At 38.0% G+C, this 16,007-nt stretch overlaps 1 protein-coding gene across 4 annotated transcripts in view; it reads left to right on the forward strand.

Annotated features, from left to right (window-relative positions):
* The first annotated feature begins 13,013 nt into the window (after positions 1-13,013).
* The window catches only part of KHDRBS3 (KH RNA binding domain containing, signal transduction associated 3), a 93,746-nt gene continuing 90,752 nt past the window's right edge, over positions 13,014-16,007 (forward strand). For all 4 annotated transcript variants that reach the window (XR_004252909.1, XM_032181785.1, XM_032181786.1 and 1 more), the window contains exon 1: positions 13,014-13,506. Coding sequence is in view for 3 of the 4 variants with exons in the window: in XM_032181785.1 (XP_032037676.1) it covers positions 13,419-13,506 (88 nt within the window). In the remaining variant the exon portion in view is untranslated. The remainder of the gene's footprint in view (positions 13,507-16,007) is intronic.

Consider the following 16,007-nt stretch of genomic DNA (forward strand, 5'->3'; position numbering starts at 1 on the left):
CATATAACAGGAAACCACCTTCATGAACCGTTGTCAAGATTTTAAAACCCAGTTGAAACAGCCTCTATACCAATTGGCACTGTAGATATTTTATCAACTCCAGGCTTGCAGGTATTTTTAAATAAAGAGGAAAAAATCATTTTTATAGAGACATTATCTTGTCTCAGCTTACTCTACTGTAGTATCTGTACACTGCTGTCTATTATAACTAAATTCTTTATAATAAAGTTTGGAGGTTGAAGAAGAATTTCTTCAACACGGGAAATGTTAAATGACGTAGTACAGAAACACCTAGGGCTGTTTTGAGAGCTTCCATTTTGAAGCCTTACGAAGTCCTAAAAACAACAGATTTTTTTAATGACGACTAATATTAACTTTCACATTATTAATCCATGCTAATTTCTATTTCTTTAATACTTTCTAATATTAGAGCCTATCCCCTCTTTTGGTGGGTTGGTTCTAAGGCTCTGGGGGATGAAAAATGGATTCAGAATTCCAGAGGCTTTTCTTTCTCAATTTTGAAAAGAAACACAGTACAAATATCACTGCCTGTGTAAAACTTTAGAAGTGTTCTTGTTTTTAAGAGTGGAGGTTGATGGATTTTATAAAATCAGGCCAGAAATTACTTCAGTAAAGACTCCTGCTGTATCAGCATATCTGGATGAAAATCATCTGTGTAACATGATGTATGGATTTTCTTTTCTTTAATTAAAAAAAAAAAAAAAGTTGAGAGCTCAGTGTTAGTAAGAAAGAGCTACTTGTGATAAAGATTATATGAACACTAAACTAGCTTATAAATTATTATTTTTCTTCCAACTTCTATGATATTTTGAAATTACACATTTGATGTAATTTTATGTCTCTGAAACAAAGATGTGGACTGCATTTTCTTATTTGATTAACAATAACTTTAACAGTTGAATCTTCTCTGGAGGGATACAAATATTGGTGCTGCCAATTGCAAGACTGTCATAGTAAGGAAATGCTTTGAGTCTAGCTAGATCTTGTAAGCTGCGGGATATGAATGAACCATCCTTTAAGTTTAGGACCACAGATAGTGGACAGATTTTGATTTCACTCATTAAGAAGAAAACAACTTTTTGTTCCTCAAATTACAGTGTTTTCTAATCTGACATCAAGTTCTAAGTTTACAATAGAGAGAAAAACAAGATGAGCACACTTCTTTGGACTTCCTTTCATTTCTTTCATTGAATTAAGATCTTTTGTCTTAACATTGCTGGAATAATAATACTCTCCACAACTATTTTATTATTATTATTTTTTTCTGATTCTTTTTGATTTGGAGCAATTTTAAGATTAAACATTATTTCTGAACTTTACCCATCCTGTATTCTAGTGCATAAGGATCTAACTAAAATGACTGAACCATTAATATTTTATTTAAATTTTTATTCAGAGTTTATTCTTCAAGAGCCCATAACTTTTTTGTTAACCTTTCACAAGTCTGGCTTTTACATTTAGTGAGACATGGAGGACCAAAGGTTTGCAGCAATTTTATTGCAGTAGGTTTTAAATAAGAAATTGGTTTGGCATTAACCTTTTTGTCTGGAAAGGGGTTAACTGGGGGACGGTATTGTAAATATGATTTTCACAGCTATGGTTGTTGCAAACTAAAACACTTTGGAAACACATGAAAGACAGTATAGTGAAGGGTAAAGTTGGGTTTCTATCTAGCATATTTAATATAAGAAAGGGTAGTTGGGCAGTTGTATAAAGACCTGTGTTCTAAAAACATAACTTAATTGTTCACATCCTTTGCGTTAGGTGAATAATAATGAACAGATGCAGGATGCATAAGAATAACCTCTTTACATAGTCCAAGTGGAATAAACATTATATACATTGTTTTAAAGCTTTAGGACAAAAGCTCAAGTCCTACAGTGAACTCTGTTTTGGCACACTTGCACGCATGCTTTACTTCAAAGGAGATGTTTGTAGGTATAAGGAAAGGCCCTCACTTGTAGAATACTTTATCCAATTTTCTGTCAAGGCAGTGCAGCTGATATTAGTGTCCCCTGGACTCATTCCTTGGGCAAATTGTTGGACTAGATGACCTGGGGGGGTGTCTGTTCCATCTTGTTTTTCTACAGTTCTGTATCATGCAGCTCCCTGTAAGACTGTTGTCAAAAAGAAAATTCACATTGATCCTGTTCCTGCATGTGAAAGAAAATAGCATCTGCCAAGGCATTGTTTTATAAAGCTACTGTTGACTACTGGCCTTTCTGCTTAAAGAAATTTGAATATTCATATCTTCCTCTATGTGAAAAACCAACAGGACATTAACACTGCCATAACTAAATACCACAAATCTTGAAATGTAAGCATATGTTTCTTTCACACATTCCCACTTTTATGCTTTAATTTGTCCCAGCCTACCTGAAGTGTTTTTACTCAAATTAGATCTGTTACTAGTATAGAATTATAGCTGTTCTATTTATGTGCTATAAAAATGAAGTAGAAATGTATCTGGATATATTTAGGATTGAATATTTTTAGGATTGTTTCCTAATCTGCAGAGTAAATCTAATGCAATATAGAGCACAAGAGATCACATTATTATCCTTATAGCTATAATATAGGGCATCATGAAGTAAAAAAAAAATAATAATAAAAAAAGATACCATAGTGAATATTAAAAATAAAATTATTTCTGTCATTTAGAACATTGTATTTGTTTCACAATACAACTAAGAACACAGCATATTTGTGTAACACATTCTGTTTATTGAAAAACAGACACAAAATGGGGTAATTTAACTGCATATTATATCATGTGAACAAAAGATCTGTCACAAAACACCAGAAAAAATCACAGCAATGAATGAAAATATCAGCAGCCAATTGTTATGCTAATTTTTGGGACTTGCTGCAGCAGCAAAGTTGAGATTTAGGATGACTGCATCAATTACTAACTACTAATGCTATAAAGATATCCTTAGCTTCTCAAGGTAATATAAAAGACACATTTATATCCCATTTTTCAAGCATTGCACTTTTACTTGAACTGTATAAGAGGTGAACTCTTGAAAAGTCAATAAAACTTAACAGTTTCCTTAAGAAATCAGAGGTTGTTTCCTTGGGAAGTATTGTGTTCTAATTCTCCACTAATTAAAACCAAACAACAACAACAACAAAAATATCTAGAGGCCTGAGAATAAGAGCCAGAATTCAGGTATTAGCCATGCGATGTGTAATATTTAAGGAAATCTGTGCTTGGATAGATTTTAAGCCTTACTAAGCACTTCTTATACTAGCACACATTACTGGCTGTTCATTGCCAAAATAATAAGACAGTGCATCAATAAAATTCAAACTATTGATTTTTAGTAACTTGTTTTTCTTCTGACCAAAAATAAATATCTCAGTTTAAGTCACAGAATTGCATTAAGTCAATATCCCAAATTATTAAGGAAAATGATTGGGCAAAGGAGAGAAATTACACTTGATTTAAGCCTTTTAGCAGGAAAGCAAAGGCCAATTTTTGCCTTAACATTTCACATTACACATGGAACTAGAGTGAAACAGTCCTGTCTATTACGTTCCTTCATTTTGCTAAAACCTAATTTGGTGACAGAAGTGCTGTTATAATTGTAACATATGGTCAGGACTATTGTTTTCCATTTGAGTTCAAAATTAAAAATCTAAAATAAGGGCGTTCTCATCTATTGAATTCTCAAGAATACTTTGTAGAAACTGGTTATTTTTTATACAGTGACTTCTCACAGACACATTTTTTCTACCCAGCCCCCAAAGCAACAGAGCTCTCTCAACATTTCTTATATTGCTGTCTTCTATGCATTTTGTCTTGTTTTCACAACACATTTAGGACTCACAAATCTGGGACAACTTCTAGAATTTCTCTTTAAATCCCAAAAGCCAATCTGTTAATACACAACTGCTAGGCTGTATTCCCAGAGCTCTTTCCCCTGGGATTTATTAGTGCTCTGATTTTTTTATTTATTTATTTTTTTAATATAACTGTATTTGATACTTCTGCAGATGTTTTGTGTTGTTATTGTTACGTCACAAACATTCCAATATATTCTTTGCCATTATAACCAGTCCTCCAGTTTGTTATTGTTTTTGTGTTTGTTGTTATTGTTGTTGTTTTAAAAGGACAAATAATACTGATTTTTGTCTCCTAAGATGTTGGCACAATACCTTAATTCTTTAATCATTCTCAAAACTGGATGCAGGAGATAGCTAATGCAAGATAGCTAAGTGTAAGATAGCTAATAAGATACCACCTTATAATTGTAAAGCTAATATGAGGGTTGCAACAACTGTCCTAATAACACACTCTCCCCCTCCTCCTTATGTAATGGTACCTGATTTTGTGACCACTCAACATTCAAGCAATGCGCAATACAAATACTGTTTTTCTCATGCTATGAGACAACTAATGGAAAGATGAATCCTGATAAACAAATTAAATTGATTCTTCCATCCAGATTACTTTATCTTAAACAGTGAAATAAATATAATGCTATATATGTCATATAACTACTATAGAATGTAAAATTATTACAAAGAACTGAAGATTACTGTTTTATTAATACCATGTTGCAGGGCAGGTACTTTCAATTTCAATTTCATCTCAAATGAAATCAGCCTGGTATTGAAATGGAACTTCACTAGTTTATTTACTGTCTATATCGAGATATGCTAAACCTACAGAGTTAATATTCAATTTGCTTAATGCAAAAAATTTAGAAAAAGATAAGTGTAATACAGAAACTTATTATTCCAAAATATAAAACCAAAACACACTGATCAGAAGTTGCATTTGAACTGTATTTAAGCTTGTCATGTAATGGATTTAAAAATTGGTTTTCTTGTGAGACAAACATCATAAATATAGTATTTGACACAATTCTGCCTTTCTACCATAGGTTCTCTCTTTTTCTAATACTAATGATTATCAAGGTATGCACAACTGAGACTTTCTAAAAATATATATTTTTTGAATATATTGGTTGCCTACTTTGTGATAGAATGAAATTAAGCAGTGAACCCACACCAACATTTCATTGCAGAGATGGTATTGATAGGTGGCTTGACAACATCAGCCTCAGAAAACAGAATTACTTTGTTGTAAAAGCGCAAATGACATTATTTGGATCTAGACATAAAAACACACTAGCCTGTTCAGCAAGTGCTAGTGAACTGAGCAAATCTCTGATGACAAATGCTTGATGGTTGTTTCTGTCCTTTTCTTCTCTGAATCACAGAAGATAGTTAGAACATAGGATACCGAGAACATTTTGCGCTGCTTGATTCTTACGTTGTAGCATACTTGCCTGGCAGAGTGGGAGCACTTATAAAAATCAATGTTTCACATATTTTCTGTATACTTTCTTTGAGCAGAAGGCAAAGACTTGCTGTCTTTCATGGTGAGTTCATTCTCTTTCATCTGTTGCCTGTAGAAGGTACAGAAGGAGCATGTTCCCATTCCCCAACAGAAGATGAACTGGTTATGGTGTACTTTGAGTATAGCTGATTTACTTTTCAATGGCTCCTTTGGGGCTCTCCTACCACTGCTGCTTTGCATCAAAATCTCACTTCAGGTAAGCAAACACTTAGAGGTCACTCATAAGAGCTCATTATTTGTGTGTGTATTTAGGTCTCATCGTACTCTGCAAAGTCTTCATTAAATGCTTTCTGGTTCATTCTAGTAGCATCTGGTGTAGCTGAATACCTGGGCTGAAAACCGCTACCTTCTAGAATTTTAAACAAGATTTATTTATTTATTTATTTTCCCCAAAATTGACATTTTACTGTTATCCCTTCTCCTTAACAGAACTAAAAAATTTGTTTCATGATTATCGTGTCTGAGTTAAGTCTGAGTTAAAAGCAAATGCAATAAACTACCAGCACCAAATGGCCTCTATTATGTATCTTTAGTTTACCCTACCTCTGCAGATCTGAGCAGTCTGAACAATGCTATTTTATGATACATTATCAGAAGGAAAGAAACTAACTACAATTTTCATGCAGAATAATGAAAGAAATAGAATATGAGTAGATCAGAAAAGAATTACCACAAAAAGTAGTGGTAGGTAGAAGACACTAATGTAGTGGATTTCTTTCAGGGTTTGGAGTTCTTAATATTCCTCACTCTTAACTGCCACTCTTTCCACCTGGTAATGAAGTGTGGGTGTTTTACCCTGCTGAGCAGCTGAACTGCACCACAACCACTCTCTCACTCCTCCTCGTCAAAGAAAATGGTGCAGAAAATAGAATGAAAGGGCTACCAAAACCTTGACATATAAACCCAATAAACAAGGAAAAAAACAGAGGTACTTTAAGATCTCAGGTAAAAACAGATAGGAAAACAAATTATATCATTCTGAATTAAGACATATTTCTTAGTAAAGGAAACATCACCATACAAAGATAAATGTTTCAAGAGATATCAAGGTTTTTTTTGATATCTCAACTATTAAGTTATATATTATATATAGTTTTATATATATATATATAATATATATAATATATATATATAATATAATATATATAATATAATAATATATATATAATATAACTATATTATATATAGTTATATGTTAATAGTTATATATAATAATATAACTATTATTATTTTGATAACTACAACTATTAAGGTATGGCTTATGAGGTTTGGTAGTTAGGAAAGGCAGTCTATGAAAGACTGGTTTTTAATGAGATTGAATGAGAGAAAAAAAAAATAGCAACTGTTTTACATTGGAAAAAGCTGTCCAAACAACAGAAGAAAACATTTACTGGCACACAACATAATGTGCGAAAAGAGGTGTAACCAGGATGATGACAGGTATAACAAAGATAAGGGTAAAATAGATTTTGGCACCACCCAAGATCAGAGCAATAAAAGAGGCATTTGGAAAGCCCAGATGCATGTAGCTTCATAGCACATACAGATTGTTCAGCCGGGTACAAAGCACATCATATCTACAAGAATGCTACACAGGAAAAAAAAAATGCATACAATTTGGCAAAAGTTCAGAGCAGAGAAATTCAGCAATAATGCAACATTCTTTTATAGCTACAGTCCAGGATCAAGAAAGAAGTAGTGAAAAACTATTTATAAGCCATTTTATACATACAGAAGTATACTTAAAATTTTTATTATATATAAGAAAGAAAGAGTATACAAAAAGAAGTCCTTTCACCATGACTATACCAAAATTTTTTGCATCATCACAACTATATGAAATATTAGGAAATACATAAAGGAAAATGTCAAAATGTAGATTTTTAATAAAAACATGTACAGAACCGATACCGCGACAGAAGGATGTAAAATCATTGCATCTTAATTAAAGCAAAATTAGAAGAGACTGTTTAATCTTATGAAATAGCTCAGTGCAAAGAAAATAAAGTTCTTCGTGGTGTCTGAAGGTAGATCATATGATCAAGGCATATGTGCATGCAGTTACAGGACTACATGCACCATTAAAACTGCCATTAGCAATAATGTATAAGCAAAAGAAAAAAGCCCTGTGGATCATGGCTTACATGAATATAATGAACAAGGTGGTGAACTCACTGCAGTGTATTGCCTCAATTACTGTACAAGAAAATGGAGAGGCTGTTGTGATGCTTTTAAAAGCCGGAAAAGAATAATGAGGAATGCTAAAATATGCCTGCTACAAATGATGTCATCGTTGATCTTTCCAGTTCTTACACATTTCATGTACTAGGTGCTCAACCTGGATAGCAGGAGGTCAGCCCAAGCAGAGATTAGTGACACAGTTTTCCGCTCTCTGGAAGACAGCAGTTCAAGAAATGATTTTTATCATAACTGTTGCCCATGAGATTTTTAAGGAAAGTTAAATGATATACTAACAGGATTGTTCAGAACTAGCCATTATGAATGTCTGAAACAGCAAAATTATGGCAAAATCTTAATGTCGCAGGCAAAAATATGAGGAGGTGCAACCTAGAACTGAATTACAGTTAACAGAGAACAGGTGTGGGTAAGTTAACCATTTTGATTATGTCTAAGAACAGAGGAGTACCTACTTCTGAGTAACGAGAGTTAGTGTTATAAGCAATTAGAAATATTTTTCTTTCTTATAAGAGCTGAAGAACATAATGAAGATGATAACTTAGGCAGAAGTCTAGAGCACCTTGTGTGGGAAAGAAGTAAATGATACTGGGATCACAGTCCGAATGATTTCACAGAGGATGTTTACCACACATTTTCAACAACAACAAAAAAAGGTCATTTACTTGTTTTGCTGTAGTATCACTGGTTCAACACCCCTGCTCAAGCAGGGACAGCTAAAGCTGGTTGCCCTGGAGCATGTCTAGATGTTGTTTATTTTTTTTTAAGATCTCCAAGTTGAGAGACTCCACAATTTTTCTTGGTAGCCTGTTCCAGTGCTCAGTCACCCGCACAGTAAAGCCCTGATGTTCAGACGGGACCTCCTGTGTTCCAGTTTGTGCCCATCACCTCTTGTCCTGGCACTAGGCTCCACTGAAAAGAGGCTGGCTCTGCTCTCTTTACACCCTCCCTTCAGGTATTTATAGACATGCATAAGATTCCACCGGAGCTGTCTTTTCTCCTGACTGAACAGTCCCAGCTCTCTCAGCTTTTTCTCATAGGAGAGGTGCTTCAGTCTCTTCATCATATGTGTGGGCCTACATTGGACTGTCTTCAGCATGTTTGCTTCTCCCAGGTACTGCAGCTTGGACATGGCATTCCATGTGTGGCCTCACCAATGCTGAGTAGAGGGGAAGGATCCTTCAGCCTCCTGGCAACACTTTTCCCAATGCAGCCCAGGAGGCTGTTGGCTTTTGATGCTACAAGGACACACTGCTGGCTCCTGTTCAACTTGGTGTCCACCAGGACCTCCAAGTCCTTTTCTGCAGAGCTGCTTTCCAGCTGGGTGGCCACTGGCATGTACTGGTTTCTGGGGTTGTTCCTCTCCTTGCACTTCATAGAATCACTGAATGGTTTGCGTTGGAACATACCTTGAAGACCATCTCCCAGGAGAAGGACATCTTATAGCAGGTCAGGTTGCCCTGATCTAGCCCTTTCTGAACTCCATGAGGCTCCTGTTAGCCCATTTCTGATATTTAATATCCAAAAACAAGGTACAAAAGAAATGGAAGACTTAGATGAGCATGCACATGCCACAGTGGCTATGAATAATGTGGCAAAGAGCTTATCTGCCAGAATTTATTTTCTCCTCATGCAAGCTACTTTTTTTTTTTTTTTTTTTTTTTTTTTCCCGCAAATCTTGCTTCTCTTAGAAATAAAACATAGAGAAAGAGTGAATAAGATATGAAACCCATGTAACAGATCTTTTAAAAGAAACAGCCTTAGGAGTAAATTTCCTTGTGGATGAAAGTGGCCTTAACTTTTAACTGTGGAGCAAACAGGGTAAAAGAGAAAGCCACAATTCAGAAGAAAGCCTCCAGAGCTTCTGAAAACATTTTGTGATACATGTGTTGATTGATAGTTTGCTTGTTTATTTCTTCATACTTTAGTCCAAATTCAAATAAAATAAAAAAAAAAGAAATAATAATAATAATAATATTAAAAAGAAATAGCTACAGCTATACTGAGGTAAGGAGTGCAATGATAATTTCAATGTGCCTAACAGAAATTGGCAAGTAATATATTGGAGCACTAAGGAAGCCAGCACCTACTTAGCAACATGCTAATCAGAACCATGGTGAGTCACATCAAGGACATATTCACTAAATGTGGTATTTGTGACAAACTATTTCCCAAAATAGATTTTGCTTCTATAGGTCTTCAGCTGTATGCATTTTAATGAGCCGAAGGCTTAAATAATTAATAATTCCTTAACAGTCTGCTACGGTTTGTGCTTTAAATCAGGACCCGCTAAGTCAGAGGTAAGAAGTACATTAAAGCCATGTAAAGTCTACTATGGTCAGTGGCAGCTTAATATGATTGTTGAGTAAATGGAATAACACCAGTCATATTAAATAAAAATGAGTGGACAGTAATTTGGGCAAAACCATGAATATCTCAGTGCGGTTGCAATACTAGGAACATGACTTAGTTGTGAAAATACTGCTTGTTATTCTGACCCAGTAAATAAGGAAAATGTGCCTGCAACAAGTTGTGCCAGAGTGAGGATGCAGCTCAGTTACAGCCTCTTTGCACAATCCTCTGACGTCCCTTCATCTGTGTCAAGAGGTACAAGAAGTAAGGAATTGAATTGCACAGCAGAGGGCAAAGGTACTAAAATGTCCTAGTGCTTCAATTATGTGGATATTAATTTTGGCATCTACTTTTTCTTCTTAATAATTGACAGATGCTGACAGGTCACAGAGCTGGTGGTTTCAGAGCTGTTACTCTGACGTTGGTTCCCAGCTGATAAACACCTACTGGACTAACTTCGTGAGACTGCCATGTGCATGTAGACAGCAGAGTGGACATGTGTAAAAAATCCTGTTTATTTTACTGTTGGAGAGTAGGCGTAAGCACTTTAACTGTGAAGTTTAAAAGTTCGGACTCATGATTTTTACACATTTGTGAAAAGTAAAGCTAGTACTTACTGGACAGTTCCTCGACCAAGCTGTTTTTCAAGCTTTGTATAGATTGCAGTAGCAGGAAAACAATCAGTCCTTAAGATTTGTGTTTTTTTTTTGGACAGTAAGAACTGTTTTGGAGTTTTTTCCCAGGTAAACAGATCACCTAAGCTGCTTTCTATACCATGTATTTCCATCTGTTCTGTCCTCCTCGTTTTATTACATCCTAGTGAATTTCACTGGAGAAAACAATATATTGTTATGTACAGGTTTGAGTTTCAACGATAGGATAAATTGTGGATAATTTTACACTTCCTACGTTATTATAGACCTGGTGAGAAACCAGTGTTGACATACAGTAAGCCTTTCTATATTGAAAACCAGAGGGAATTGGTATACTTTAGGAAAAAATACTGTTGTTTTTTTATAAAACATCAAATGTTTATTTAATCAGGTACCGGGGGGAATACGACTTTTTCCAAGAAAGGTACATTGTGTTTTATACCATTTGTATAATAGAGCTAGCTTTTTGTCTGAAGTTCTGTATGCTGTAGAGGGACTTTAAATATATTTTTGGCTTTACAGGCAAAGGTAGGGATTATTTTGCTCCAGGTCATTCAATAAAGATTACACTCCTACATATTGTTCTGTGTCAAAGTTGTGTGTGTCTGCCTGTTTCACAACAGATGGCTGCATTTCAGTATTTTTTTATAGAAGATGTATATAGAAGGTTGAAATAAAACATTCATTGTAATCCAACTTTTTGCAGTTGCTTGTATGTTTTAGTTGTATCTGTCAAGTTTGATGTCATGCAGGAGATTTTAAAAATACATTTCTGTAAATTTGTTTCTGGTTCTTGTTACTGCTGGGTCAGATTTATTTGGAGGGGTAGTACAGCGAATGTAAATCAAGTATATTTTATACTGTAGAGCATCGAACATTTCTTATGAGACATTCCAGTCTGTGAAATATAACAAGATGCAACATACCTTAATAGATGGCCCTTCCGTTTTGAGGGTGAAAGAGCACATGTAATTCTCAGAAGGGAACCTTAACCCCTGCTTCTAAGCACTGAGTGAGTGATTTCTCATGTTAAGCTTTTTTTTTGGAGTTTTTTTCTCCATTTTGCAAGGACATGACTAAGATGCATTACAAACCTATTTTGCATGAAATACAAATGGGAGATTATTCAATTATTGTCACAGAAAAAAAAAAAAAAAGATTGTTTCAGTGGTCTTTTAACTGTAGCTGATCATGTCAAAATGATTACAAAATTTAGTATTAGGATTTCGGCATCAGTGATTTTGTATTTTTGTTTTGCCCTTGTGCTGTGTTACTGAGGAGAATGGCTGTTCTCATTTACTCTGGGTTTTTGTCACCAAAGACTCGTTGATAAAACACCTAAGGTCTAACGAGGAGGCTTATGTAAAGTCTCAAAGCTAAAGATCAAAGTGAATAATGATGTAATATACCAAGTGCATTCACTGAAAAAACAGGAAAATAGGCTTGAGTCTCTCGAACTTGCTTTCTCTTACCTGTGAAATGGGCCGCTACTGAACCACAAACTCACTTAAAGTCGTGTAATTCAGCGGTATGATTTTCTAGCTAGTATTTATGAAGTGCTTTGTGCGAGAGAAACAAATACAAAACGCTGGATAAACAGAACGAACGGTGTTCGGGGGAGGAAAAAAAAAAAAAAAAAGTTAAAAATCGTGCCTTCTGTTCTCGTTTAAAGAGCAAAATCTCGCCGTTCTTGGCTCCTTTAAGGGAGGACGCTGCCCTCACCAGCCGCCCTCAGGGGGCTGAGGATAGCAGGTCCTGAGGCGGGGAATGGGGGCAGACATCCCCTCAGGGGAGCTCTGCCGTGGGGGTTTCAAGGGGACAGACCGCCCCTCGAAGCCCCTTAAAACCCCTCACGACCCCTCAGAGCCCCTCAACACCCCTCAGAGCCCCTCACGACGCCTCAGAGCCCCTCACTGTCCCCTCAGAGCCCCTCACTGTCCCCTCAATACCCCTCACAGCCCCCTCAATACCCCTCACCATCCCTCAAAAACCCTCATAGCCCCTCAAAAAACCCTCACAGATCCTGAAAACCCCTCACAGCCCCCCAAAACCCTTCATAGCCCCCACCTCCCCTCAGAGACCCCACCCCGCCCGCCCCGCCCCAGCCCAACCCCCGCAGCACGGAGGGGCGGGACAGACCAGAAGGGGCGGGGCTCTCGGGCGCGCAGCCACCAATCCTTAGCCGCGGCGCCCCCCTAACTGACAGCCCAAGCCAGCCAATAGCAACCGGCGCCCCCATAGGCGGGGCGGAACACGAGGGGGCGGAACCGGTTCCGCCCGTTGGGAGGAGCGGGGGCGGAGCAACGGTCAACGAGGGGGCGTGGCTTAACGGTTTATGGGCGTGGATAAAGGGGCGTGGTCTCGGCGGGGGTATTTAAACCTGGCGCGGCGGGGCTCGCCCGCTCAGTCGGCGCAGCGCGGCGGCAGGTGTGGGTCTTGGCGCTGCGCCAGCAGCCTCCGTTATTATTATTTTTTTATTTTAAATTAATTAATTCCCCCCGATTTTTCTCCTTGGGGGCCAGCGTGCTTTGAACTGCTTCCTCCCCCCCAGCCCTAGCAGTGCGTCTCCATTAAAGGGATTTGTCCGTGCCCGGAGCAGGACCGGGGGAGGGGGGCTCGGCGCCCCTTCCCTCCCCGCTCTCGGCCGGGGGCTCGCGGCGCTGCCCTCTGGATGCGTCCCCGCAGCCCCTGGCGGGAGGCGGCCGGGGTTGGGAAGCGCTGCCTCCGAGGATTTACCGCCGCCCGGGACGCAGCCCCGCACCGCCGCCTCCTCCTCTTCTTCCTCCTCTTTCCCCGCTGGGGCTCCGGCTCCCCGTGCCTTCGGCATGGACGAGAAGTACCTGCCCGAGCTGATGGCCGAGAAGGACTCCCTGGACCCGTCCTTCACCCACGCCCTGCGCCTGGTCAACCAAGGTGAGGGGCGGCGGGGGGGGCGGCCCCTGCCGCGCTGCTCGAACTTTCCGCCGGGGTTCTCCACTTATCCGTGTCGCCTCCCTCGCTGCCAGCTCCCGAGGGGGGGGATTGGGGACACCCCCCTTTCAGCCCTCCTTGGGGTCTGTGGGGCTGGGGGGTCACGGTGGTGATCCCCCAAAGATGGGGGTGCTCGGCCGGACCCGCTCCGTCTCCCTGAGCGGCTGTAAATCCGGCACCGATATCCCCAAATCTCAGCTTTTCTCCAGAGATAGATTTCAGGCCACCAGAGACGGTCACTGGTTGATTTATCCCAAGCCGAGTTGCATAGGACGGCTTTGGGGTTTAGGAGCTTCTGCTTGTGTTAGAAGTTGGCTTCCCTGTTAAATGCCCCAAATGCTTTCCTAGTTTATCTTGCCTGGGGTGTTTCTGCATAATAAATAGTTTACAGTTCATAGATGCGTGATCCTTTTTCAAAAGGACACTATAATCTATATCTTTGCGCATGAGCTTATGGCTCTAAGTATTGGCTGTACCTTAATACTTCAGTTATTTCATTGATTTTTTGAAAACATTCTCTTTTTCAATTATATACCTCCAGATAATCAAACAAAATGCGTTTTTGGTCATGTAGCTCCAGATAATCAGATGTGATTTTGTGTCCTCTGCATCTGGCATGTCACATAAGCTGTAAAGTGCTGGTTCTTTGTTTCAGTAAAGTCCCATGTGACTTACACTCTAATGCCTCATGTAAATTTGGAAATGGGTAATTAGCAGGTGACTTTCAAGTGCAGCTCTGTAGATAGACACTTAATAGAGTGCTTGGGATGGTCAAGTGAAATATGTTATGTTAGATCAGCATATAACCTAAGCAAAATCAAATGATTTTTGCTTCAACTGAAGTGATTGCAGAGCTGTACTCCAGTACTTCACATCACAGGAACAAGTCTCAATCAATGCTGCTTTTAATGCATTGACATACTTTTTGATGTGTAATGGACTGCAAATGCCAATCTCTAAATCTGATGGGGGATCAACTGTTGTGTGAAATACTCCGGAGTTACAGGTAGCTGTCAGTTTCAGCTGTGGAATGCATATGCCATGTGATTTGTAGCTGTGTGCCCTTGGGCTGTTGGTATTTTGCATGTTTTTCCTGATTCTGAATTTGGAAATGTGCCACTGATAGTGGGAGAAAGGGGATTGGATTAACAAACAGATGTTTGTTTGCTATAAGTGCTAAGCTTGATGGCTAAGAATTTAAGGCTGCAAATTAGTGAAGTTACTTTCAGTTAGTAATAGTGGATTTTTTAACATGTACAGATTGTAAATCGTAATTACTAAGAAGTTACAGAAGTATGTATATTATTTCAAACAGTGTTTATGGAAGTATATAATGGAAGTATATGATTCTACAACTATTACTAGAGTCATGACTCGGTGGGACACTGAGCTTTTGCAATTCCCACTGAAATTAAATCAAAGGGCAGGAACTCCGCTTGCTTTTTGTTTAATATCTGGTATCTGCATGCATACTTCCAGTACCAAAAATTGGTGTTCCCTGGAAAAAATTTAGATGACATCGATCCAACCTCTATTCTAGTCTTTATTTTTTTTTGCTTAGTTAAGACAGTATTGTCTTAAACTGGAAGCATTTTGCCTGTCAAGTAAAATTATTAAACAGGACAGTATCAAACAGTTGTAGTTTAAGATTTCTGTAACTTCTATGAAATCCTCCTAGGCAGATGTACAGTCAAAGAATCAAAGGTAAATTGTCTGTGTAATAGAAGTAGGAGATGCATGAATAAGAAGATGCTTTACAGCCCCCATTGTCTTCACAAAACTTTATCAGTGTCTGGTTCATTCGTCTCGATTGTTATTTGCAGGTAAATTAATGCAATTAGTAGGAAAGTATATGTAATTTTAGTTTGCATTTTGTATGTCAGGTTCAGTGAGTTCTATGACAGTTTAATAAGGCAAATGAAATGGTTTGTCTATTTTCTAAAACCTAGCTTGTGTAGCTCTTCAGCTTAGAGTGAAGCATGCTTCAGTGCCTTCTCCTAGTTGTAGGAGATCTTACCAAAGGCTTTAAGTGCTTAAAATAACTGGCTTAATTATGTAATGGTGTTTCTGATGTCTTAATACCATTGTTTACTGCCTGCATTTACTTTAACTGAAATACTGTAGATAAGCCAACTTTCTGGAGAAACGTTGGATTGATTTGTATGAATTGTGTGGTTGAGCCAGCAAATCCTTCTGAGGTGCTGAAGCAGCTGAAGTATGTGCTCTTAGACAAAAGAGCAACATCACTAAGATTTCTACTCTACCCATGTTGGAATTTGGCTTCTAGGGAGAAGTGGTCCTGTGTATAGAGTTCCAAAAATTTGTTAATTATAGCTTTTGCACAAGTGGACACATTTGCATATTATACTTGTAATTACAAATTATAATTTGGATACATACAAATTGCATAATTGTAAATGATACAGGAAAAATAGAGCTTGACA

The sequence above is a fragment of the Aythya fuligula genome, chromosome 2, assembly GCF_009819795.1.
Source record: "Aythya fuligula isolate bAytFul2 chromosome 2, bAytFul2.pri, whole genome shotgun sequence".
NCBI classification, from domain to species: Eukaryota; Metazoa; Chordata; class Aves; order Anseriformes; family Anatidae; genus Aythya; species Aythya fuligula.